The 27,974-nt window shown below is 36.0% G+C and overlaps 1 protein-coding gene across 17 annotated transcripts in view; it reads left to right on the top strand.

Annotated features, from left to right (window-relative positions):
* Ccdc171 (coiled-coil domain containing 171) overlaps nucleotides 1-27,974 on the top strand; it is a 361,174-nt gene that overhangs the window by 19,025 nt on the left and 314,175 nt on the right. For 10 of the 17 annotated variants that reach the window (XR_015440062.1, XM_087183885.1, XM_087183881.1 and 7 more), the window contains 4 exons: nucleotides 890-1,025; nucleotides 7,237-7,411; nucleotides 13,728-13,918; nucleotides 16,161-16,292. Coding sequence is in view for 16 of the 17 variants with exons in the window: in XM_087183881.1 (XP_087040007.1) it covers nucleotides 890-1,025; nucleotides 7,237-7,411; nucleotides 13,728-13,918; nucleotides 16,161-16,292 (634 nt within the window). In the remaining variant the exon portion in view is untranslated. Of the gene's footprint in view, nucleotides 1-889; nucleotides 1,026-7,236; nucleotides 7,412-13,727; nucleotides 13,919-16,160; nucleotides 16,293-27,974 lie in introns of those variants that run through there. The other 7 variants (XM_087183886.1, XM_087183887.1, XM_087183893.1 and 4 more) reach the window with 5 other exon arrangements.

Raw genomic sequence — 27,974 nt, 5'->3', positions numbered from 1 at the left:
ATAACTCAGTTTTGTCTCTTCCAAAATTACTGTGCTTGTGATACGATTAGACAGTTTAAATTCTGTCTTTCTCATTGCTGAGACAAAATACCCAACACTCACAAGTTAAGGGAGGAAAGGTTTATTTAGCTCATAGTTTGTAGAGGTCTCCAAGGCAGAGTGGCACAACAGACAGGTATCAGAGAGGAGCAACACTTCACAGTGCTCAGAAGGTAGTAAAAGCAACAGGGGACCTTAACAGCACCTTTCTGCCCCTTTTCTCTCATCCAGACTACTTAGGGCGGGTAGCACCACACCCTTAATCCTAGTGCCTTCTATCCCAGCATTGCACCATGAATCGGTTGCGGCATCACACACTCTAGATCCAGCCACCTCTGAAAAAGCCCCACCTATGACAGCATGAGGCTTTAGGGGGACATCTAGACACAGCCATAACAAATACCCATCTTGAACTATGTGGTGGATTCCAAATGGACAGTGGTTTGTTACTAATAGTGTACTGTTTTGTGTTTCCTTTTTTTTGGTATTGGGGATCAAACTCAGGACCTTGCGCTTGTGAGGCAGGCATGGTGCCACTTAGCTAAATTCCCAGCCCTATTTTGTGTTTCTATCTAACGTTTGCAATGAATATCTTTTACTAGATTGTAAATTTAAGTCAAGGACCTTATGTTTTCCTTATGTTTTTAAAAAAAAATAAGTTACCAGAAATATCAGAAATGCTATGAATTATATTTAATTTTACTTTATTTTATTTATTTATTTTTTTGGTACCAGGGATCGAACTCAGGTCCTTGTGCTTGCGAAGCAGGCGCCAGAACCACTGAGCTAAATCCCCGGCTATGAATTACATTTTATGAGAATCATATTTTATTACGATCTTGTTTTGTAGGTTGAAGAATCCCTCCTCAGATGTAAAACAATTGATTAAAAATGAAACAGACTTGGATATTACTGCTGATCTTAGAAAGAAACTCCATTGGGCTAAGAAAGAAAAATTAGAAATGACAACTAAGCACAATGCAGAGGTAGAATTTATTTTCCTTTTAGTGTTAAAAGTGGAGTTTGAATTTCTATATTTATTTCATATTACAAACACCATATTTAACCTTTATCACTTTACCATTCTTGTGCTTGAAATTGTAAGAAGAAAACATTTAAAATATAGTGAAATTTTATGGGAATGTTAAAGTAAATCTTTAATGAATGATATTTCTTTGTAGGTTACTTAGATTTATTTTAATTATTGAGTTTGACTTGACCAAAAATACTGATTGATAAACATTTTTTTTCCTTAAATTCTTTTATTGGTACATTTTAGGTATGCAGTACGTTCACATTTATCATTGGGTGCTTGTACTGTACATGATGTATCTTGGTTTTTATTTTTTTCCCCATTACCTGTGTGCCCTTCACCCCCTCCACCCTTCCCTATTTACATAAACTTCATGTCCATTTTTTTTTCTTTTCTCATAATTTTTCCTTTCCCTTCTTACTTTTCCCCTTCCCCTCCCACCACCCCTACCCCTTTGGACCTTTTCCTGTTTCAAAGTATCAATTATTCGTTATTAACCCTTTTAATCCTTACTTACACTTTCAGTTTCTCACACTAGAGAAACTATTCAGTATTTATACATATGTGTCCTATTTATTTCACTTAAGAGTATGACCTGAATATGCATCCATTTAGCTATAAATGACTAGTTTCTGATTCTTTATGGCTGAGTAGTACTCCATTTTATTAAAAAAACCTACATCTTCTTTATCCAGTTTCCAGTTGATGGACACTTGGGCTGTTTCCAAGCTTTAGCTATTACAAACTGTGCCACTATAAATATGGGTACACATATATCACTGTGGTATGATTCTTTTAATTCTTTGGGGAAGATACCCAGCAGGGGAATAGCTGGTTAAAATGGGACCTCTAGCCCTAGTTCTTTGATGTATCTCCATACTGATTTCCACAGTGGTTGCACCAGTCTGCACTCCCACCAACGATGGAGAAGGGTTCCTTTCTCCCTACACCCCCACCAGCATTTATTATTGGTTGATTTATTGATAGCTGCCATTCTTTCTAGGGTGAGGTGGAATTTCAGTGTTGTTTTCATCTGCATCTCTCGAATGATCAGTGATGTTGAACATTTTTTTCATACGTTTATTTGCTGCCTTTACTTCTTTGTCTGAGAAATGTCTGTTCATTTCAGATGCCCATTTTTGAATTAGGTCTTTGAATTTGGGGGGTCTGATTTTTTTCAGTTCTTTTTCTTTCTTTCTTTTTTTTTGGTACTGGGGATGGAACTCAGGTCCTTGTGCTTGTGCAGCAGGCATCGAAACCACTGAGCTAAATCCCTGCCCCTTCAGTTCTTTATATATTCTAGATAGTAGTCCTTTGTCTGAGGTACAGATGCTAAATGTTTTTTCCCACATTGTAGGTTGTCTCTTAGCTCTGTTGATGGTTTCTCTTGCTGTGCAGAAGCTTTTTAATAAGATGAGATCCCAGTTGTTGATTCTTTCTGCTAGTTCCCATGCTACTGAGGTTTTGTTCATAAAGTCTTTTCCTATGCCATTGTCTTCAAGAGTTCTACCTAACTTATCTTCCAGCAAATTTAGTGTTTCTGTCTTAATATTTAGATCTTTAATCCACTTCGATCTTAGTTTAGTGCATGGTGATAGGTATGGGTCTAGTTTTAATCTTTGGCAGGTTGAGATCCAGTTTTTCCAACACTATTTATTAAATAGGCTATCTTTTCTCCAATGGTGGTGGTTGGCTCCTTTGTCAAAGATGAGGTGGCTGAGTATGTGTGGAGTTGTTTCTGCATCTTCTAATCTATTCCATTGCTCCTCGGGTCTGTTTCTTTGCCAGTACCATGCTGTTTTTATCACAGTAGCTTTGTAGTATAGTTTCAAGTTGGGGATTTTGATGTCCCCAGCCATGTCTCTGTTGCCTAGAATTGCTTTTGCTATTCTAGGTCTCTTCTGGTTCCAAATGAATTTTTGGATTGTTTTCTCTAGTTCTATGAAGTATATTGTTGGAATTTCAATTGGCATTGCATTAAATCTATATAGTAGTTTTGGAAGTATGGCCATTTTCACCATATTGGTTCTTCCTACCCAGGAATAAGGGATGTCTTTCCATTTTCTTATATCTTCCTTGATTTTCTCTTTTCAGAGTGCTGTAGTTTTCGGTGTAGAGGTCTTTTGCTTCCTTTGTTAGATTGATTCTTAGATATTTCATTTTTTTGGATGCTATTGTAAAAGGAATTGATTCCCTAATTTCTCTCTCAGTGAGTCTGCTATTTGTGTATAAGAAGGCTATTGTTTTTTGAGTGTTGACCTTATATCCAGCTACTCTACTGAATCTGTCAATTAAGTCTAGAAGTCTTTTGGCCGAGTTTTTTGGGTCTTTTATGTAAAGTATCATATCATCAGCAAATAATGACAGTTTAACTTCTTCCTTTCCTATCTTTATTCCTTTTATTTCTTTCTCTTTTCTAATTGCTGTGGCTAATGTTTCCAGGACAATATTGAACAGGAGTGGTGATAGTGGGCATCCTTGTCTTGTTCCTGATTTTAGCGTGAAAGGTGATAAATATTTTTGATGACTAAAGTATTTATAATTTAGAGCCCCCCCCCCCAGTATGGGGGATAGAACTCAGGACCTTGCACTTGCCAGGCAGGTGCAGTCCCACTGAGCTAAATCCCCGGCCCAAGTTAAACACTTTTGAAATCATAATAAAGGTTCCTTTATGGTCTCAATCATGGAATAATCTCTTTCTTAAATAAATAGATTTGAGTGTAGAATGTGTGTGTGTGTGTGTGTGTGTGTGTGTGTGTGTGTGTGTGTGTGTGAGAGAGAGAGAGAGAGAGAGAGAGAGAGAGTTACTGGAGATTGAACTCAGGGAGTGGTGAGCTATATCCTAAGCCATTTTAAAATTTTATTTTGAGACAGTTTTACTAAGTTTCCCAGGTTGTCTTTGAATTCTCAATTCTCTTGCCTTAGCCTCCCTCCTGGCTGGGATTACAGGTACGTGCCATTTGGCCCGGCTTTAGAAATGTTTTTTTTTTTTTTTTGCCATTTTTGGGATAGAACCAAGGGTCTTTGTACTGAGCTACATCTCCAGCCTCCTTTATAAATTTTGAGACACAGTCTTGCTAATTCATTATATTGCCCATGCTGGGTTTGTTCTTGCAATCCTTCTGCTTCAGCCTCCTGAGTGCTGGGATTACAGGTGTGTGGCACCTTGCCCAGTTTAGAATTTTTAATTATAGTGCAATTCATAAATTATCTTAGTTTCTTTTTGTTTTATTATGTCATTATATCTTAGTTTGGGGGATATGCATATATATTTCATATGGATGTGTACATATATCAAGGGTAGTAGTTTTCTTTCTCTTCTAAGGTAATTCATGATTATAGTTTTTTTTTTTTTTTTTTTTGGTACTGTGGCTCGAACTTGGGTCCTTGTGCTTGTGAGGCAGATGGCGGAACCACTGAGCTAAATCCCCGGCCCCCATGAATTACAGTTTAATGTCTGTTCTGTTGTATTTTTTTAAAAAAATTTTTTATTAGTACCTGTTTGCAGTACATAGTGATTATATTCTTTCCTTGTGAAGAGTTGTTACATGTGCACAACACATCTTGATTCTTTTTTTCATCTCCTTCCCTCTCAATCTGTTGTGTTCTCTCTTTTTCACTGTCTTATTATCCTCCTTCTTCCTTTTTTTTTTGGTTATGCTGAGAATCAAACCTAGCATATGCTAAGCAAGTGCTTCACCACTGAATTATATCACCCAGCCCAAAGTCTTATTCATTCTTAAAGTCCAGTGTATCCATCTTGGTGTACTAGGAAAAATATTAAATTGTGCAGACACTGTCTTAGTCGTGTCCCTTCCATTTAGAAGATATATGGCATTTGGTTAGTTATTTATCCTGTATATCAGGTATCAGGAAGGTACTGGCATTTTTACCTTATTAAATGATTTTGAGCCAATATTGAATTCAATTTGTAGTGAGTCATCTAAGCAAACTGTTGAAGATAGCTCATTAAATTCACATCAGTCCTATACATATTCTCCAGGATCTTGCTAATATAAAATTAACAAGATTGGATTTCTTTTGCTATGTAAGTTATTTCCTCCCAGGCTAGACTGTGCATTTCTCCTTGTACTGCAGCATACTGAGATCTTGTCAGTCTATGGTGAGTGTGGGGAGATGGATCTTGCAAAGCAACTATTTCTGCTGTGACCATTGCTAAATTGTTAAGAATAGAAGGTTAGATTTTATATCCTGATATGTTGCTGAATTTGGTTAGTAGTTCCAGGAGTCTTTTGGTCTTCTTTGTAAAGCATCATGTGGTCTGTATACCAATAATGAATCCATTGAGAAAGGAATTAGGAAATAATACCATTCACAACAGCCTCAAGATAAATTAAATATTTAGGAATTAACCTAACCAAGGAAGTAGAAGACCTGTACAACAAAAACTAGTATCCTAAAAAAAGAAGTTCAAGTGGGCATCAGAAAATGTAATGACATCTCCTGTTCCAGTGAGGCAGAACCAATATTAACAAAATTACCATATTAACAAAAGTGATATATAGATTTAATGGAATCCCAATCAAAATACCAACAACATTCTTCACAGAACAAGAAAAATCATAAAATTTATATGGAACCAGAAGAGACCCAGATAGCAAAAGCAATTCTGGGCAACAAAAATAAAGCAGGAGCCATCACGAAGTCGAATTTCAAGTTATATTACAAAGGTACAGTGATAAAAATGGCACAGTACCATGCAAAAACAGTTATAGGGACCAGTGGAACAGAGTAGAGGGTGCAGAAACAACTCAAGTCATCTCGTCTTTGACAAAGGGGCAAAAAACACACACTTGAGGAAAGATAGTCTCAACAAATGGTGCTTGGAGAACTGGTTACACACACGCAAAAAATTGAATTTAGACCATATCACTTACCATGTACTAAGATAAAATCAAAATGGATCGAAGACCTGGATTTAAAACAGAAAAATTGAATCTAATGGAATATAAAAATGGGTAAAACTCTTGACATAGGCTTAGGTAGAGACTTTTTGAACAAAATCACAATTGCATAAGAAATAACATCAAATATCAACAAGTCAGATTATATAATATCAAATTTAAAAGACTTCTGTACAACAGAGGAAGCAATAGAGTGGAGACAAAAATTACAGAATGGGAAATTTTTTGTCAGCTCCTTGGGCAGAGGACTAATATCTAGAACATACAAAGAACTTAAAATTAGGTTGTCATCTAATTTTAGAGTAAGAAAGGACCTTATAAAATAATCTAGTTTTAACTCTGATCTATTTCTGTCACAGTACTTCACTGAGTATCACAAATTAGATAATAGTTTGTTAGAATCTCTGCTAAATGGACATTTTTATTACTTTAAGCTCTATTAGTGACCCCATAATCAAGAGAAATAATATAGACAGTATTTACCAAACTCTACTTTGATGGAGTTTGCTCTTTGATTAGGAAATAAAGGGTAGAAGAGAAATTTTTTTTTTTTTTGGTGCTAGGGATCGAACTTGGGATCTTGTGCTTGCAAGGCAGGTGGCAGAACCACTGAGCTAAATCCCCAGCCCCAAGAAAATGTTTTTTAAAGTAATTACTGTGTGTTCTCTGTGTATGTGGATTTTTTGTTTGTTTGTTTGTTTTTTGAGTCAGAGTCTTGGTATATAGTTCAGGCTGACCTTGAGCTTACTCTGTAGCCAGGGCTGGCCTTGAACTCAGGTGATCCTCCTGCCTCAGCATCCTGAGTGAGTACTGGGATTATAGGCTTGTGCCACCATAAATACCACTGGCTATTTTTTCATTTTTAGGGTATGACTGTTTCTGTTTAAAATGTGATTTTTCTTTCTTTTTTTTCTGGTTATGAGGATTGAACTCAGGACCTTGTGCTTGCCAGGCAGGCGTGGCACTACTGATCAACATCCCTGGCCCTCTTTATTCTTGTAAAGAGTTTATAAACAAATTTTTTTCATTTTCATTTTTTTCTGTAGTTGGTTCTCTAAAATAAGAAACACTGTGTGTCAATTGGTAAAGTAGTGCTTCCTTTCAAAAATATGTTTATAAGTTCTTAGAAATATTATGGAAGCAAATTTCTCTAAGAAATTTAAATGTTTGAGTGCATGATCTTGTAATCTTGGAGACATGTTTTAATATTGGTTCATGAGCTCAGAAATCTGTTTGTAGCTGTCAAGCTATGAGAGCCAGATTGCCAAGCTACGGTCTGAGGTTGAAAAAGGAGAAGCATTTCGACAGAGTCTGGAGTATGACCTGGCTGTCGCTAGAAAGGAAACTGGTCTTGGAAGACGGGCTGCAGAAGAGAGGTTAGCTGAGGCATGTAGGATCCAAGAAGAACTCTGTAGTAAGACCATTTCTATTTCTTACCATGTTTAAGGGTATAACCTCTATATCATCGCTTACTGTTGCGTATCCGTGTACGATCAGAGGGATAGGGTTTTGATGCATTGATTGACCTTTGGTGGACAGACTTTCTGGCAATTATGTGAACATTTATGTACTTTAGATTATTTTATCTATTTATTTTTGTGTTGTTGGGGTTATGTTGTGACAAGGTGTTGCTGAATTGCCCCTGCCGGCTTTGAAGTTACAGTTCTCCTGCTTCAGCCTCTTCAGTAGCTGGGATTATACGTGACCATCACTGTGCCCAGTTGTTAATTAGTTTTAGAGATACTTGTTCCATGAAACAAATAGAACAGCAGAACCATGAAAGAATTTTTATTTTTAAAATATATATTGCAGGCCACTAGTCATACATAATATGAATCAAACCTCTGACCTAAGAGTCTGTATGTTCAAGAAACATTGCAGGTGATGTTTTTCATTCGCTAGGGTTAAGAACCACTACTGTTACAGCTGGATGTGGTGGTGCATGGCTGTAATCTCAGCACTTTGGCAGGGCTGAGGCAAGATGCTCTCACATTAAAGGCCAGCCTGGGCAATTTAACTACTTATGGAGATCCTATCTCAAAATTAAAAGGTTGAGATGTAGCTCAGGACAAAGATCCTGAGTTCAATCCCTAGTACTGAAAAAAAAAAAGCTGTTATGTTGGACTTGGGCTTAAATCTTTTTATTTAAGTATGAATAAATACATATAAAGAAATTCATCTAAATCACTGTATAATTCACAGCAAGCCCCTAGATTGTGGAATATAAAATTACCAAGTGCTCCTTTACCTGGGTAACTACTACTGGGTAACTACTACTCTACCATAGCATGGATCAATTTTATTTTTCTGCATTCAGAATCATATAGTGTATCTTTTGTATCTAGCTTCTTTCTCTCAATGTTGTGTTTATCAGATTCGTCCATATTGTTGTATGAACTTGGTACTGATGTTTAGTGTTATATTGTATATAAACATACCACACTTATATTTATTCATTTATTATTGATAGATATTTGGGTGATGTCTGGGTTTTGGATACTGAGAATAATGTTGTTAGCCAGGTGTGGTAGCATGCCTTTGTAATTGCAGCTACTTGGGAGATGTGAGGTAGGAGTTTTACAAGTTTGAGACCAGCCTGGGCAACTTACTGAGGTCTTATCTCAAAGAAAAAGGAATCATGTTATGAACATTCTTGTACATAGGGTTTTAATTGAGAGTATTGAATATCAATTCAGACTTAGATTTACTTTCTTTTTTTTTGGTGGTGGTAGTGGGGCCTTCACAATGAGCTGTACCCTAGCCCTTTTTATTTTTATTTTTAATTTTGAAACAGGGTCTTTCTAAGTCACCAAGTTGCCCAGGCTGAGCTTGAACTTGCAGTCCTCCTGCATCAGCCTCCCAAAGTGCTGGGATCACAGGCATGAAGTCACCATGCCTGTCTTAAATTTACATATTGTCGGGCCGGGGATTTGGCTCAGTGGTTCTGCCACCTGCCTGGCAAGCACAAGGTTCTGAGTTCGATCCCGGTACCAAAAAAAAAAAAAATTTACATATTGTTTCAATCACTTCTTTACTAATATTTGAATGTAAGTTATCTTTAGGAATGAAATAAGAAAAATGAAAGTGTTTTATATGTGCATGGGGCTAAATAATAAGTTATAATTCTTGTAGTACTTAAGATCCTTGCTTTTGGCTAGTTGCCTTTGGTTTTTAGTTTTGGTAAGGATTTTTTGATTATTTAGGGGAGAAAGAATATTCTTTTCCTCATCCATTGTAAGGTTTATGAATGACACTCATAACATAAATTTGCAAGAGAAAACAAAAAATTTATTTAAAAAAGTTTTATGTGACATAGGAGGTTTCAGAAATTGAAGATTCAAAGACCCAAGGAAAGCTCTATTTTTATGTTAAGTCTGATGAAAGATATGGATAGTTGTGGAGAAACATAATTGGACAGAAAGGATATAATGTAGTGCTAATAAATTTGGGAGAGTCAGCAAGGTCTGTTTGTTTCATAGCCTTCCTTTCCTCCTGTCACATACGAGTCTTCTGGACTATTTTCAGGGACAGTAGGTTAGAGAGAGACATTTCTAGGTTTTCTTTGGTACTGGGGATCGAACTCAGGACCTTGTGCTTGCAAGGCAGGTGCCGGAACCACTGAGCTAAATCCCTGGCCCTGACATTTCTAGCTTTTAATACTTGTTGTAGGGGTAGAAGATAGGAGAGCAAGAGAAGGCCAGAGAGGACTTCTTGCTTTTGAGACCCTCCCATATCCTTAAGCTCAAAAATACTCAGCATGCTAAAGTGCAGTACTTTGGGAGGTCATACTCTGAGCTCTCACAGTTACCTCTTGTATTTAATAACTATACAACAACTTGAGTTTAGCAACATAAGAATCGGAAGGCAATAAATACAAAAGTTAGTAACTTTCATTTGACTATCAGGAAATTTGAGGTCCAGGGAAAATGAGAAGTTATTCACTCAAGGTCAAATAATTTCAACAGATATTTTACAGAGGACAGTGACAGAACGGTATCAATAATATGAAAAGTTCTTAACTTTGCTTATCAGGGAAATGCAAATTAAAATTTCAGTGGCCCTCACTACACACTAATCAGATGGCTCTCATTGAAAAGACCGTTAGTACCAAATATGGATGGAGATGTAGAGCAACTTGTACTTTCTCAGGGAAGCATAAAATAGTACAACTACTTTTGAAAAAAGCCTGATGATTAAAAACATTGTCCTGTGACCCAGCAGTTTCACTGTTTAGCATTTTCCTTTGAGAAAGAAAATACAAAAAACGTCTGTAACAATTTCATAGAGGCTCCATCCATAGTAGCCAAAAATTGGGGAAAAAAATCCAACAATGTCTTGATAAGAAAGTGAAGAAATAATTTGTGTTACATTTATACAGTGAAATACTAAAAAATGAACAAACTACTAATATGTGCAACAGCATGAATGAATCTCAAAAACATTATGCTGAATGAAGGAAACCTTGCACATGTGAGGATATTCTATATGATTCTTTTACATAAAATTCTAGCAAAGGAAAAACTGGTTGTTAGTGAAAAACTGAACAATGATTGAGGCCTCTGGCATGAGTTGCCAGTGGGAGTTGGCTGGGAAAAATATGAGAGAACTTTTTGGATTGAAGGAAATGTTCCATATTTTGGTAGGGATTTAGGTTAACATGAATGTATGCATTTGTAAAACCTCTTTGAATGGTACCCTAAGATTTGTGCATTTTACTATATGGAAATTTTACCTTTTAATAAAGCATTATGGTTGGTGACAGACATGGTCATTCAGGAGTGTAATGCACTGCTGATACTTTCTTATTTGAAATTCGTAAAGATGGACAGATGGCAAGACATTAACAATTGTAGAGTCTAGGTTCTGTATGCCTGGGTGTTCATTGTGTAATATTTTCAACTTTCTGTATATCTGAAAATTTTTGTAATAAAAAACTTTGCGGTTAAAGTGGGATATTAAAGATAATCCCATAACAGTTGAAAGAATAGAAAATGTGACAAAGAAAAAACTTGATGTTGGAAAGCAAAGGGTTGAGGAATAAGTGATTTAGCATGCCTCAGACATCAGAACTCTAAATTAGGCATGGAGAAAACTGGCACACAGCTTCTTAGTCACAGGGCTCATGGGCTGAAGACACCAGATGTCTTTGGAAATAGGCATGGAAGGAACAGTAGGGCTAAGATAAGGAGTATTAGATGAGAGCTGCTTGAGCTGCAGTCAGATCTTTAGATCTTCTTCCCAAGAACCTTCTACTCTGATCTTTCCTACTTGCTGGTGGAGATCCAGTGGTTTTAGCTCTGGAAATGCTAAAATACAGTCTTTTGACTGGCAAAACAGAAAGGTAGACTGCTCAATGCCAAGTATCAAGAGACCATTTTGTCCAGCTTTCCCAAAAGTGAGTACCCAGATTCTTATATTTCATGTGGAATCTGAAGGACTTTTCTACGGGTCACCTGACTAAGCCAAGAGGAAAAACCTAATGTACTGATGTTGAGGATTTCTCAATAAATGTTCTACCTGGGTATGGTGGTGCATGCCTGTAATCCCGGCACTCTGGGAGCTGAGGCAGGAGAATCATAAGTTTAAGCCCAGCCTTGGCAACTTAGCAATTTAATGAGACCCTACCTCAAAATAAAAAATAAAAAGGAGTGTGAATGAAACTTAGTGCAGAGGCACTGGGTTTAATCTTCAGTACCAAAAAATAAAATTCTCAGAGCTGAAAGAAAATATACTCTATCCATGAGGAAAGGACCATATGCAATTTAAAAGAAGTTATTTATGTAGAAATGAAAAATGTTATTAGAATCATTGGAGGTGTGAAGATGGAAGAAACTTCACAGAAATTAGAGTGAAAAAGATAAAGGTGGAAAGAGGAGAGAAGAGAAGAAAATTTGAGGACTAATCTGAGTAATAGGAAATAGTGAAAGTAAGGACAAAGATAAATCATCAATGAAATTACTCAAGAGAACACCTCAGAACTGTAAGGTGTGAGTTGCCTGGTTGGATAGGCTCAATGAATTTTCACCACTATGGAAAGAAATAGGTGCGCTTTAAGGCATAGTAGTATAAAATTTCAGAGAAAAAAATCCTAAAGCTTTCAAAGAGAAAAATAATAGGCTAATTGCAAAGGGTCAAGTATCAAAATGGCCTTAAAGTTCTTACCTGCAACATTGGATGCTATACTATGGAACATTTTACCTTTTTCGACTTTTAGACCTTCATATTTTTAATCTTTGTGTGTGCATTTGGGCATTACTGGGAAACAAACTCAGGGATGTTCTACCAGTGGGCTACTTCTCTACACTTTTTATACTTTAAAAATTTATTTACTTTTTTATGGTACTGGGAATTGAACCCAGGGCCTTCACATTGAGCTACATCCCCAGCCCTTTAAAATTTTTTTGTTTTGAGACAAGGTTTTGATAAGTTGCCCAGGCTGGGTTTGAACTTGTGATCCTCCTGTCTCAGCCTCCTGAGTGGCTGGGATTACAGGTGTGTGCCTCTGTGCCTGGCTTATATTTTGAATGTATGAGCCCTTTAAATTTTGAAGAAATATACTGTAATTTTAAAATCATACTACTAACATAACTGGCATTTTTTGTTTAACAAGTGTACAACTGGCATTTTTTGTTTAACAAGTGTACCTGTGGATACTCCCTCATTTTATCTTTACAATGACTTAACTAGGAGGCATTTTTTTGTTTATTTGAGACAGGGTCTCACTATGTAGTTCAGACTGGCCATGAACTCTCTATGTAGCCCAGGCTGGCCTCGAACTTGCAGCACTCCTCCTGCCTCAGCCTTCCAAGTGCTAGGATTACAAGCATGTGCTACCATGCACTAGGAGGCATTTCCATTCCCAGTGAGGAAGGGGCAGAAAGTTTGAGTCAGGTTATAAGTGATAGAGCCAAATCGGGAAGTCTTTCCTTACTGTCAAGAGGCTGTAACAGCGGCAGTGATAGTATGTTGAGAAGTGTTAGGTATTGTTGATGCAATAGTAGGGTGAACACATAAATTGCGTAAATAGCTATATTTAGTGTATATATGTATTTAGTATGTATATATTAGTACATGTATTATATATATGTATACGTATATTGAGTAGCATATAAATTGAGTCAATAGCTATACTTTTAAGGACTGGAGTAATGATTCCCAGCCTCAATCTTGTGACAGTCTCAATGTGTCACAAGGTTTGTTACCAATAACCAAATATTAAAATTTGTCATCTATTGGGTCTTTTAAAAAGTAGTCCTATGTCTCATGACCTTATTTTTAATTGGTACCTATTAGTAATACAGAGAAATGAGATTTGTTTTGGTTACTGTGTATATAACATACTTGGATTATTTTCATCCTTGTTACCCTCTTTGTCCCTTTCCTGATTCCCTTCTGTACCTCTAAGAGTGTCCCTTGTAGGTTTCTGTCATCTCTGTGTCAGGACTTATTTAAAAATATTTGATTTGTTTTCTTGAATAGGAGAAAGAGCCCTACAATTGCAATTGATGCTAAGTACACCTAAATTTGGGCATACCTTGAAGAATATGCCACACTGTTTCAAGAGTGAGAAATTACAGAGTAGATTTCAAGAGTTTCCTGAGGTGGAAAGGTTAAATGTTTTGTCCTAATATGCTGTGAATGCAATTAGCTCCAATGCTTAAGCTTTTAGACTCCTAGTGATGTAACTCATGGTTATAACTATATCTACTTTTTAAATATGTTTTTAATAGCTCAGAATTCAGAACTTCAAGAAAAAGCAAATGGGATTGAGAAGGTATTTCAGACTTCCCAACAGAAATGGAAAGAAGAATGCAGAAGATTTGAACGTGACTTGGAAGAAAGAGATAATATAATTCAAAATTGCAATCAAGAATATGATTTACTTATGAAGGAAAAAAGTAGACTGGAAAAAACTCTACAGGTAAAATATTTTATTGTTGTTTTTATTTTGTTTTATTTATTTTTTGAGACGGGGTCTTGCTTTGTTGTCCAAACTAATTTCAAACTGATGAGCTCAAGTCATCCTCCCGCCTCAGCCTCCTGAGTAGCCAGGGCTCCAGGCTTGTGCTCCCATGACTGACCATAAAATTTTTACAAAATCTCATTTAAAAATTAATGCAATAAATATTTTCATAAAAGAAGTTTCCTATATGTAAGATGTGTTCTACATTTGTTGAAGTTATCCCTTTATTTCCTTTTATTTTATTATTTATTTTATTTTTTATTTATTTCCTTTATTTCTCCTTTTCTTTCCTTTTTACAGGCATTTTTACTGGTCTCTTGTGTAACATGCTTTAGTAACCTTAATATGTATACAATACTGTATTTTGTGGAAAACAATTTGAAATCTTTGATCAGTTAAAAAGGAAATAAGAAAACACTTATGTGGGCATACTGTAAAAAGATAACCTATAGCCTTTTGGTCTGGCAGCATGAAAAATTTGAATTTTAGAAATATGGGCTTTAGATTTTGGTTTGAATATGCAATAAATATAAAAAAGTATGTTTGATATGATTCTCATTATTTAGAGGGGCATATTCTATGTAGAATTTAAGAAGTGAAAAATATTTAACTTTTACTAAAATTATTTTGAGCTATTTATTCCCCTACATTTTGTTCTTTTTACTTTCTGAAGTTTAAGTGTGGTTAGGGTTCAAGTTGCCAGCCACTTAGAAGGTAGATTTTGAATTATTTAGATTTGCCATTTTAAAATTAAAAACAAAAGAAAAAAAAAACAACAAAAAACCATGATGCAAATGCTTTTTATTCACCACCGGTGTTAATAGAGTTTCTGAATTCTGGAAATGTATCCTAACTAAAAAAAATTTACAAACACATTTACTAAATGTTGAAGCTTGACAAGGGTTGCTAGACATTGTCAGATCTACTTTTTTTTTTGGTACCGGGTATCGAACTCGTGTCAGATCTACTTTTTTTTGTTTTTTTGTACCAGAGATCGAACTCGGGACCTTGCAGTTGTGAGACAGGTGCTGGAACCACTGAGCTAAATCCCCAGCCCCTGTGTCAAATCTACTTTTGATTTTATCAGTAATCCTACATTGTTTCTTTTATTTACAATTTTGTTCTAGACCTACTCTTGGCCTACTCCTGGACTCCATTAGTATGTGAATGGCAGAAATTTAGGTGGTGGCTGGTATAACAAATCCAAGGGTGGGCCTCTGTGATCTTCCCTACATAAAATGTCTTGGAGGTCTGGGGAAAGAAGAGAGAAGATGGCAGCATTCCTTGCGATCAGTCAGTTTGCATCTTATGCTATAAAATCTTGACATGATCTCTATCATTGCTTAGGAGACCTCTGCTTAGATTTTATGCTGTTGGCTTGAAACTGATCTGCACTGAGACCTTTGGGGGATTTGGGGGTTGAATAGGAACCACTGTTTGCTTCTCAGGAGAAAAGGAGCCTCAAGGCTCTTGTGAGGGTTTTCTGTTAGTTACAGTTATGAGGGTGATACTTGTTACACAGATCCATATAGACAATGAGGGTTTCTTTCTCTTGTCAGCTACAGGATTTTCTCTTCATGTTAATGGAGGCTTAATTAAAAACCCTATAGGTTAGAAAATTGGTCTTCTAAGGAAACTTGCATTTTATATTTTAAAGAACCAAATTAACTTGTAAATATTGTATACCTAGAAAAATATAAAAGGAAAAAGTTAAAAAATTATTTGTAGAACTAAAAATTATAGTCTAAACATAAAATTGTTATTTTCAGATTTTTAACATTTAGAAGTTTCCTTATTCTGATTTATTGCACAAAATTCTTTAATCTTTTGGAAATACATTATTCTCTGACAGATTTGTATATAGATTATCAAGGATTAGCCAAACAATTTGTTTGTAGGTAGAGATTTCTATATTAATTAGAATCTATTTTGTTGGTATATTAACCTCTGAAGTTAAATATTTTAGAAAAATTGGGTCAAATGTGAATGTATATACAAGTGTATATTAAGTTGCCTAAGTAGCCCTAGCTTATGTTCTGATGATCAAAATGATGATTTTATTGAGATTTTAACATGAATTGTAATAGATTTTCACTGGCTATAGGTAAGGAAAACCTCTTTGTACATTTAAATTGGTGTTGAAGGGTGAAAGAAAACTTTCCTTGATGCAATAGTGAAACAGGATTTTGTTTGTATTAAGGAAGTGTTGGAAAAACATCAACTGGAGAAGAGTAAGATGGAGTCACATGTCAGGGAGACTGCACTGGAGGAGTTTAGATTACAAGCCGAGCAATGGGATGTGGAGAGAAGAGAGTTACAATTTATAGTACAGGTATTTAAAAATAATTTAGTTCCTCAAATATGTCTTTATAATTTTATGATATTACAATCATACGCTATTAGAATTATAGTAGGATAATTCATTTAAGGGAAAAATAATTCTGTCTTTGATCTCTGGAGGTCATGTTTCGTTGCAGTTATAGGACAATAGGGCAGCTGTTACAAACAGATACCATTACTGCTAGAGTTGGGTGACTTCCATTGCAGAAATTGTGGGTTTTTTGGAACAACATATATAAATATACTTTTTCAATTTAAGATATGAGACTAAGAGCAGACTTTAATAGGATAAAGAAATAGAATAATAGGATTTTGGGATCTTAAATGCCCTTACAAATCATGTAGTGTAGTGATTTTTGATCTCTTTTTAAGAAGTGCATATTCTTAATTATCTTCTATTGCTCTAAGGATACCAAATCCCCAAGGCTTCAAATAGTCCTTTTGAAAATTACTGATTATATCTAACCCTCTTTATAGATGAGCAGATGGAGATTTAGCAGTTACTGACTTAAACTCAGATTATAGACTGAAAGATTAATGTGAGGAAAGACTACACGTCTCCAGATTTTCACTCCAGTGTACTTTGCTTTTTTTTTTTCCAGGAGATTATATGTATTTATTTTGAAGGAGAGATAGGAGAAACCTAAACTGTTAATAGTAGTAATTGTGTATTTTAGAGGAAATTTATGAACATTTAATCCTTTTTAAGGAAAACTACCTAGTAACCAACCAGTTGAAATTTCCAAATAAATTTCTATCACTTCTTCCTTCATTTTGTGTGAAAATAATGTTTTTTTATACAAAAATGACAAATTGAAATAGCCTTGATATAGATATCAAAGATATACATTTTCACAAGAATGAAAAATATCCACTTAAGATAAATTTTGTAGCCACTTTGTGTTAGGAACAACTTTGCAAAGTAGAAATTGGCCAAAAATATGCAGAGAATAGAAGGCACTTTATTTCTTTAAAAGTGGAAGCTAGCAACGATCAGTGGAAATACTGTATTTGTTGCATATCTAAAAATTCAGAACATCAACAAAAGAATAATTCCCCAGACTTTTGGTTTTTGTAAAATGTTTTTCTTCCCAGTCACCTCAATTATAGGATCTGGAAGGATAGTGCAACCACTTTTTATTTTTAATTTAAAAAGGATTTTTTGGTGGCACTGGAAATGGAACGCAGGACCTCGTGCATACTAGGCAAGTGTGTGTATATCTCCCGCACCCAGCCACTCCTTAGTATTCTAAGTGCGGGTATTTTTTGTAGTTAGTTCATAGCCCCCTTCTCCCCTTTCTGTAAGTGCTGAGTTACTACTGAGTGTACCTCAGACATAAAAGTGTTTTTAGCCCTGGGAGATCTTTCAACATAAAGATACTTATAAAGTGAGAAAATATATAGTAGTTTAACAGAATTTTGAACAAAATGCTCTGGAATCATAGAAGAGAAACTGCTTAACTACCTGGTGGATTGAGGAGTCTTCACGGAGCAGGCAGTATTTAAGCTGTTATTGGTGATTGTTCCTACAGGCTATTGGGAAGAAACTAACTTCAGTCAGGGATGATAACCCCTTCCTTTCTTTTTGTTTTTTGTTTTTGGTACCGGCAATCGAACTCGGGACCTGGGCTAAATCCCCAGCCCCAACCCTTCCTTTCTAAACCTGTAGTGCTACCAGCCAGAGTCCTAGACTTATAAAATAGGCTTTAGAGACCTCTGTGTAAATGTGCAGATGATATGATTTTGGCCCAGTTTCATGGCAAAGCCTATGAAAACCCCTGTGAAACGTGTGGTTATACCAAACTTTGTATTGTCAGTGTTTTAGTGATGATGTGGTAGAAAAGAATGAGAAACTAATACTCCCTGGTCACTACCGCCAATATCTCACTTTGCTGCTTTTGATTGTATATAATTTTTGTTTTTGGTACCGGCAATCGAACTCAGGACCTTGTGCTTGCCAGGCAGGTGTGGTGCCACTGAGCTAAATCCCTGGCCCTACTGTATATAAATTTGATTGTATTTGGTAACTGCAATATCAGAGCTTTTTTTCTTAATTTCTTGTCTTTTATATTAATATAAGAAAACTACTTTTCCTTTAGAAACCATCACCTGAGTATATTAAAAAGCCTTTTATAATACAACTTGAAGGATAGAGTAAAATTTCTTCTCTATTGGCTGTAGATGGGTTTAGTTTTTCATCTCATAATTAGGTGTTGGTATCATATAATATTCTCTTTGTATAGCTCTCTAAGGGAGTTCATTATTAAAAATAAGCTACCCTCCCCTTGTTAGTGAAACCCTATCTTTAGCAGAGAAAGCTAGTGTAATATTTCTCTCATCTGGGCTTTAGAATTCTGACTCACTCTTAAAAAAAAAAACTTAGTTTTATGCCACGTTCTTTTTTTTAAAAAATTACTTAAATTCTTTTATTGGTACATTTTAGGTATGTATACAACACATTTACATTTCTCATTGGGAACTTGTACCTTTACATGATGCGTCTTGGTTCTTATTTTTTCCCCATTCCTAGCCCTCCCTTTACCCCCTTCACCCTTCCCTATTTACAAAGACTTTATTTACATTTCTCATCATTTTTCCTTTCCCTTCTTTCCTTTCCCCTGCCCCTCCCACTACCCCTACCCCTTTGGACCTTTTCTTCCTATTTTGCATTATTGATTATTCATTCTAATCATTGGTACTTTTTTTCACTTTATTAAATTCTTTTATTGGTACATTTTAGGTATACAACACAATTACATTTCTCATTGGGAATTGTACCTTTACATAATGCATCTTGGTTCTTATTTTTTCTCCATTCCTAGCTCTCCCTTCACCCCTCCACCCTTCCCTATTTACAAAGACTTTATTTCCATTTTTTCCATTTCTCATCATTTTTCCTTTCCCTTCTACCCTTTCCCCTGCTCCCCCCCCCACTACCCCTAGCTCTTTGGACCTTTTCTTCCTATTTTGCATTATCAATTATTCATTCTAATCATTGGTACATTTTAGGTATACAATATACTGACATTCGTCATTGGAAATTTGCACCTTTACATAGTCTCTCTTGGTTCTTATTTTTCACCCTTGCCCAGCCCTCCCTTCAACCCCTCCATTCCTCCTTATTCACAAAGATTTTGTTCCTATTTTTCCATTTTCTCATATTAATCCCATTCCCTTCTATCCTTTCCCCTAGCCCTCTCACTTCCTTCCCCTTTTTGCCCCTTTTCTTCCTATTTCACATTACCTATTATACATTTTAGTCCTTATTTACACTTTCAGTTTCTCACACCAGAGAAACTGTTTGGTATTTTTTTTTTTTTGGTACTGGGGATCAAACTCAGGTCCTTGTGCCTGCAAGGCAGGCGGCAGAAGCACTGAGTGAAATCCCTGGCCCACTATTCGGTATTTATACATGTGTGTCCTATTTATTTCACTTAAGAGTATCGCCTCAATGTGCATCCACTTAGCTATAAATGTCTCTAATTTCTCATTTTTTATGGCTGAGTAGTACTCCATTTTATAAAAAAAACACATTTTCTTTATCCAGTCTCCAGTGGATGGGCTTTTGGGCTGTTTCCAAGTTTTAGCTATCACAAACTGTGCTGCTATGAACATGGGTGCACCTATATCACTGTGGTATGATTCTTTTAATTCTTTGGGGAAGATCCCCAGCAGTGGAATAGCAGGGTCAAATGGGACTTCCAGTCCTTGTTCTTTGAGGTATCGCCATACTGATTTCCACAGTGCTTGCACCAGTCTACACTCCCACCAGCAGTGGAGCAGGGTTCCTCTTTCCCCACAGCCCCGCCAGCATTTGTTATTGGTTGATTTCATGATAGCAGCCATTCTTTTTGGAGTGAAGTGGAATCTCAGCGTTGTTTTCATTTGCATCTCTTGAATGACCAGTGATGTTGAACATTTTTTCATATATTTATTTGCTATTTCTACTTCTTTGTCTGAGAAATGTCTGTTCATTTCAGATGCCCATTTTCGGATTGGGTCTTTAAATGTGGGAGGTCTGATCTTTTAAAGTTCTTTATAGATTCGAGATAGTAGACCTTTGTGTGAGGAAGAGCAGGTGAAGATTTTTTCCCATATTGTGGGTTGTCTCTTCACACTGCTGGTGGTTTCTCTTGCTGTTCAGAAGCCTTTTAATAAGAAGAGATCCTACTTGTTGATTGTTTGTGCTAGTTCACGGCAACTGAGGTTTTGTTCATAAAATCTTTTCCTACACTGATGTCTTCAAGGGTTCTCCCTAACCTCTGTTCCAACTGGTTCAGAGTTTCTATTTTACTATTTAGCTCTTTAATCCATTTTGATTTTAGTTTAGTGCATGGTGAGAAATATAGGTCTAGTTTTAATCTTTGGCAAGTTGAAGCCCAATTTTTCCAGCACCATTTATTAAAGAGGCTATCTTTCCTCCAGTGAGGGTGTTTGGCTCCTTTATCGAAGATGAGATGGCTGAGTGTGTCTGGCGTTGTTTCTGCATCTTCTAATCTGTTCCACTGGTTGTCAGGTCTGTTTCTTTGCCAGTACCATGCTGTTTTTTTTCACAGTAGCTTTGTAGTAGAGTTGCAGGTTGGGGATTGTGATCCCCCCTGCCATGTCTCTGTTACGTAGAATTGCTTTTGCTATTCTGGGTCTCTTCTTGTTCCAAATGAATTTTTGGATTGTTTTCTCAAGATCCATGAAGTATGCTGCTGGGATCTCAGTTGGAATTACATTAAATCTATATAGCAGTTTTGGAAGTATGGCCATTTTCACTATATTAATCCTTCCTACCTAGGAGCAGGGGATGTCTGTCCATTTTCTGATATCATCTTCCATCTCTCTTTTCAGAGTGCCATAGTTTTCAGAGAAGAGGTCTTTGATCTCTTTCGTTAGGTTGATTCCTAGGTATTTCAGTTTTTTGGATGCTGTTGTGAAAGGAATTATTTGCCCTATTTCTCTCTCAGTGAGTCTGTCATTGGTGTAGAGCAAAGCTATTGATTTTTGTGTGTTGACCTTGTAACCAGCTACTTGACTGAATTTGGTTATTAAGTCTAGAAGAATTTTGGTGGAGTTCTTGGTGTCTTCTATATAGAGTATCATGTCATCTGCAAATAATGACAATTTGACTTCTTCATTACCTATCTTTATTCCTTTTATTTCTTTCTCTTGTCTAATTGCCATGGCTAATGTTTCCAGAACCATATTGAACAAGAGTGGTGATAGTGGACATCCTTGTCTTGTTCCTGATTTGAGTGTGAAGGATTTCAGCTTTTGACCATTTAGTATGATATTGGTGGTTGGTTTTTCATAGATGGCTTCTATCAGTTTGAGGTAGAGACCATCTATTGCAATTTTTTGTAGGGTTTTTATCATAAATGTATGTTGGATTTTGTCAAATGCTTTTTCTGCATCTGTGGAGATAATCATATGGTTTTTGTCCTTGGCTCTATTGATATAGTGTATTACATTGATTGATTTGTGTATATTGAACCATCCCTGCATCCCTGGGATGAATCCCACTTGATCAGGGTGTATGATCTTCTTGATGATCTTCTTGATGATCTTCTGCATTCTGGTTGCTATTATCTTATTAAGGATTTTTGCATCTATGTGCATTAGTGAGATTGGCCTATAGTTCTCCTTTTTGGTTGGGTCTTTTTCTTGTTTTGGGGATCAAGGTGATGCTTGGTTCCAGGAATGAATTAGGGAGGATTGCTTCCCTTTCAATTTCATTGAAGAGTTTAAACAGTAGTGGCAGCAGTTCCTCTCTAAATGTCTTGTAGAATTCAGCAGTGAAGCCATCAGGGCCTGGGCTTTTCTTAGTTGGTAAGTTTTTAATTACGTTTTCAATTTCATTGGTTGATATTGGGTTGTTTAGAATTTTTAGGTCTTCTTCTTTCAACTTTGGTAATTCATATGTATCTAGGAATCTGTCCATTTCTTCTGTGTTTTCCATCTTATTGGTGTATAGGTTCTGGAAGTAGGTATTGATCCTCTGGATTTCTGCTGAGTCTGTTGTAATTTCACCCTTTTCATTCCTAATTGCATGGATTTGGGCCTTTTCTTTCCTTTTTCTGTTAAGGTTGGCTAAGGGTTTGTCAATTTTGTTGATTCTTTCGAAGAACCAGCTCTTGGCTTCATTGATTTTTTGTATCATTCTCTTAGTCTCCGTTGCATTGATTTCTCCTCTGATCTTTATAATTTCCTCCCTCGTATGAGCTCTGGGGTTGTCCTGCTCTTCTTTTTCTAGAAGCTTGAGGTTCAGCGTCAGGTTGTTTAATTGGGCTTGTTCTGTTTTCCTAATATGCATATTCACTGGTATGAATTCCCCTCGTAAGACTGCTTTCATTGTGTCCCATAGATTCCGATGTTGTATTGGCATTGTCATTTAATTGAAGGAACTGTCTGATTTCTTCTTTAATTTCCTCTGTGACCCATTGGTTATTCAGAAGTGTGTTGTTCAATTTCCACGTGTTTATGAAATTTTTCCAGTTTCTTTTGCTATGGATCTCTTAAGTGCATTGCACTGTGGTCTTATAATATACAGGGAAGAACTTCAATTCCTTTGCACTTACTTAAACATGTTCTGTGTGCAAGTATGTGGTCTATTTTGGAGAATGACCCATGTGCAGCTGAGAAGAATGTGTATTCTGATTTTGTGGGGTGGAAGACTCTGTCAACATCTGTTAAGTTCATTTGTTCAAGAGTTCGATTGAGTTCTAGTATTTCATTACTTATTTTTAGTCTAGGTGATCTGTCTATTTGTTACAGTGGGGTGTTGAGATCCCCCACTACAGTTGTATTAGGGCTTATATGGCATTTCATGTCTGTTAGTATTTGTTTTATATAGTTGGGCGCACTAGTGTTTGGTGCATAAATATTTATGATTGTCATCTCTTCCTGTTGGATTGTTCCCTTTACAAGGATGTAGTGTCCTTCTTCGTCTCTCTTAATCAGTGTTGGTTTGAAATCTACTTGATCTGCAAAGAGGATAGTTACTCCTGCTTTTCAGGGGGTTCCCGTCGCATGGAGTATTGTTTTCCACCCTTTAACTTTCAGTCTGTCAGTTTCCTTTTGAATTAAGTGTGTTTCTTGTATGCAGCATATTGTTAGATTTTCCTTCTTGACCCATTGTGCCAGTCTATTTCTTTTGATTGGTGAATTGAGACCATTAACATTGATGGTTATAACTGAAACATATTGACTTATCATTGTCATGACTTTTTCTTTTTATTGGGTTCTCCCCCTTTCCATTTAATTTCTTGTCATGCCAGATGGGTTCATTCTGCTTTGCTTCCTGGGGTTGTGGTCCTCAATGTCTGTTCCCAGGATATTGTGTAAAATTCTTTGGAGTGCTGGTTTGGTATTCATGAAGTTCCTAAGGTGCTCTTTGTCTTGAAAGTATCTTATTTCTCCATCCATTTTGAAAGATAGTTTTTCAGGGTACATCAATCTGGGTTGGAGGCTGTTTTCTTTTAGGGCTTGGAACATGTCACTCCAAGCTCTTCTTACCTTGATGGTTTGTGTTGAGAAGTCTGCTGTGATTCTGATGGGCTTTCCTTTGTATGTGATTTGTTTCTTTTCTCTGACTGCTTGGAGAACTTTGTTCTTCTGTTGAGTTTCTGGAATCTTAACAATTATATGCCTATGTGTAGATTTTTTTTGAACAAGACTATTTGGAATGCCACGTTTTTTTATCTTTCCCAGGGACTGGAGTGCTAAATAGAAGCATATATTTCCAAATTTCATTTTATTGTATTTTATTTTTTTATATCGCGAATCGAAGTTAGGACCTTGTGCTTGTGAGGCAGGTGCGGTGCCACTGAGCTACATCCTTGGCCCTATATTTCCAAATATTAAGGCTAATCTTATTGGAGTTACCACAGAAGTTACCTTATTTTAGGATTGTGTTTCTCATTTTTGAAAAAACCCAGTCCTTCTTTTGATAGGATATAAAAATTCTGCTTTTCTTTAGCATCATTTGAAATTTCAAAATAAAACAAAGCCGTGGTAAGTTTAGAACAATGTGTTTGTTAGTCTTGAAAATGTTTGCTTAAATTTTATATTTAAAAATTAAAATTTGTTTTTATTTTTCTTTGCACAATTGCAAGGTGAACTTTGAGTATTCTTATTTACCATTTGCTTTCCCATTGTCAGGAAAGTAAAGCTTTATTTTTTATTTTTTATTTTTTGGTACTGTGGATTGAACTTGGGTCCTTGTGCTTGTGATGCAGTCGGTGCAACCATTGAGCTAAATCCCAGGCCCTAAAGCTTTATTTCTAAAGTACCATGCCCCTAGTTTTTTAGTTCATCTTAATGTGTAATTTATCAATAATACTGAAAGCATTCACAAAGTGAATATTACTGCATTTCCAAAATTCTATAGCTTGATCAGGGAATATCAGGTTATCTCTTTCTCATTTATTTACTGAATTTGTTGTAATAGTGACTAAGTGATTAAGAGTGGGTTTGTAATGGTTTGGGAAATGTGGATTGAAAAGGAGAGGGGCTCAGCAAAGAAAGTGTTCCTGCCAGGCAGAGGGATTGTGGGTTCTGTGATGAGACAGCTCTTAGGGACTGGAGTGCTCATGTCCCAGTCCCATGAGTGATCTAGGGACAACTTGGAGGGGTTACATGGAAAAGAAGTATGTCTTAAATGATCAAGGACAGCAAGGAGCATTTATTTGTAGTTTTTTTTGAAAACTGTATATTGATGTCCTGTTAGCAAATGGAGTAGAAAATTACTCCGGCATTGGTACTGCCTGTTTTTTTCCAAACTGGAAAAAATTTTAATAATTTATAAAATTAAGCTGTGTTCATTGTAAAAATGTCCTTAATTTAAGGAAATTTAAAAGCAGAAAGTGGAGATCATCTTTCTTTCCTCTCTAATTATACTCTTGATCTCAGGATATATAAACATATAATAATATATTTGGTGAAATTACATACCTGAATAATATTTCTGCATCTATCTTTTGATTTCCATGCCTTTTAGTTTTTCTGCCATGTGGGTATTCCTAATATGTTTCAGTAACTTCTTACTGATAGACATTTTATTTCTTCCAAAATTTTTTGCTGCAATTAAAAATGATTGACTGAGCTAGGGCTCATTGAGGTATAGCTCAACAGTGGAGCACATGCCTAGTATGTGAGAGGCTCTGGGTTCAGTCCCCAGGAACCTAAATGCCCCAAAGGAAAAGATTTATCAAAACCCTTGTCCATAACTTCAGGCAGTTGTACAGGTGATTCTGTTGTGTAAATGCCTAGAAGTATAATTGCTGGGTTGGCAAGTGTATGGTTTTATAATTATGATAGATGTGATACAAAGATAGTATCATTAAACTGTTTTTTTCCTTAAATCCTTTTATTTGTACATTTTAGGTATACAATACATTTACATTTATCATTGGGTACTCGTACCTGTACATGATGTATCTTGGGTCTTATTTTTTCCCCATTCCCTGTCATCCCTTCACCCCCTCTACCCTTCCCTATTTACCAAGACTTTATTTCTATACTATTTTTGATGTAGAATTGTTCGGGCTTTGGAAATTTAGAGGAAGAACTTGTTCTGGTTCCTTCATAAGGTAATCTTATACTAGATTAAGGTTGTAGCTAGCTATATTGATTTTTTTTTTTGTACTGAGGATCGAACTCGGGACCTTGTGCTTGTGAGGCAGGTGGCGGCCACTGAGCTAAATCCCTGGCCCTATGTTGTTTTATAAGCAAGAAAACTGAAGTACTTCGGCTCTAACACTTTAAAATTTTCAGAATTGGAAATATATTATTGATTCTGAGAAATGTTTATATGTGTATATAGAAAGAATTATACCTTTTGGTCTATGTTTCTGGAAGATGTGGAAAGAAAAGTTTATTTTTCTAGCAGCCCAATGTGGTATCCTGTGATGTTAAAAATCAGTTAAAAAAAAATCAGTTCAAAAACAAGCCTCATTTAAAGTTTTTAAGCTCAACTGCTCCCTCTAGTGGATAAAGAAAACTATCATTCAATTTCAAACGTCCTTAATGTGATTTCATCACCCCCACCCCTTGCTTTGCTACTGCAAGGTAGCTTTTGATTTGATTAGAAGCTAAATGCTGTGACAGAAATTTTAAAGTCTAATTTATTTGAAGGGAGGCGGATTAATCTCTGTTACATCTCAGATTTAGATTATATTTATAAAACCATAAAGTCAAGTAGTTGAACATATGAAAAAAACCTCAGGGATAAATATGACCAGTACCAGTACTAATAATGAAACCAGTGACTGCCACATAGATTACATTAGTGTTTGTCATATTTGCTTCAAAAATAAAAACAAATGGGCTGGGGATTTAGTTCTGTGGCGCCGTGCCTGCCTGGCAAGCTCAAAGTCCTGAGTTCGATCCCCGGTACCGAAAAAAAAATTGTTATATCGTTGAAGACTGAATCACTTCTCCATCTCACCACCATCCCACTCCAAACATAACTTCCATTCTTAAGTTGGTGTTTAAATGTTTTTATCTTTATACATGGACAGTATATCGTGTTTTTTTAGTATTTTGTGTCTTTTATGAATATACAGAGTATCATGCATTGTCTAATTTGTCTTTTTAATTTGTATTTTGAGATTTATCCAAGGTAATAAAATAGTTCACTAAATGAAACTATTTTTAATATATTTGCATTTTTATTTTATTGGTACCTTTTAGATATACATAATGATAAAATTCATCATAGGGAATTTGTACCCATATTAAATGCATCTTGCTTCTTTTTTTTCCCTCATTCCCTTCCTTGCCCTTCAACCTCTCTTCCCTTCCCTGTTTACAAAAGTTTCGTTTCCATTTTTTTCCTTGTCCCTTCTTTCCTTTCCCCTCCCCCACCCTTGTTCCCCTTCTCATTTGAACATTTTCCTCCCATTTCCCAATATCTTTTATACATTTTTGTCCTATTTACACTTTTAGTTTCTCACACCAGTGAAACAATATGGTATTTAAACATGTGTGTCTGATTTATTTTAGTTAAGACTATGGTCTCAAGGTGCATCCATATAGCTTGAAGTGTCTCAAGTTTATCTTTCTTTATGGCAGAGTAGTACTCCATTGTATAGAAAAACTACATCTTCTTTATCCATTCATTGGTTGATGGGCATTTAGGGTCTTTCCAAGATTTAGCTATTACAGACTGTGTTGCTATTAACATGAGTGTGTATATATTTCTGTGGTATGTTGCTTTTAATTCTTTGGGGAAGATACCAAGAAAGAGAATAGCTGAATGGAAACTTTAGTTTTAGGTTTTTGAGGTATCTCCACACTGATTTCCACAGTGGTTGCACCAGTCTGCACTCCCACCAACAGTGGAGAAGGGTTGCTTTCTCCCCCACAGCCCTGCTAGCATTTGTTATTGGTTGATTTCTTTTTTGTTGTTTTTTTTTGGTACTGGGGATCGAACTCGGGACCTTGTGCTTGCAAGGCAGGCGCTGGAACCACTGAGCTAAATCCCTGACCTGTTGATTGATTTCTTGATAGTAGCCATTCTTTCTGCAGTTAGATGGAATCTCAGCATTGTTTTAATTTGCATTTCTTGAATGATCAGTGATGTTGAACATTTTTTCATGTTTATTTGCTGCTTCTACTTCATCTGAGAAATGTCTGTTCATTTCTGATGCCCATTTTTGGATGGGTCTAAAATTTGGGGGAGGGT

Source organism: Heterocephalus glaber, unplaced genomic scaffold (genome assembly GCF_053883595.1).
Source record: "Heterocephalus glaber isolate CG9 unplaced genomic scaffold, H.glaber_assembly_v1.0 deba00001481, whole genome shotgun sequence".
NCBI lineage: Eukaryota > Metazoa > Chordata > Mammalia > Rodentia > Bathyergidae > Heterocephalus > Heterocephalus glaber.
Note: the sequence above shows the minus strand (reverse complement) of the source record. Positions and strands in the feature narration are given on the sequence as shown.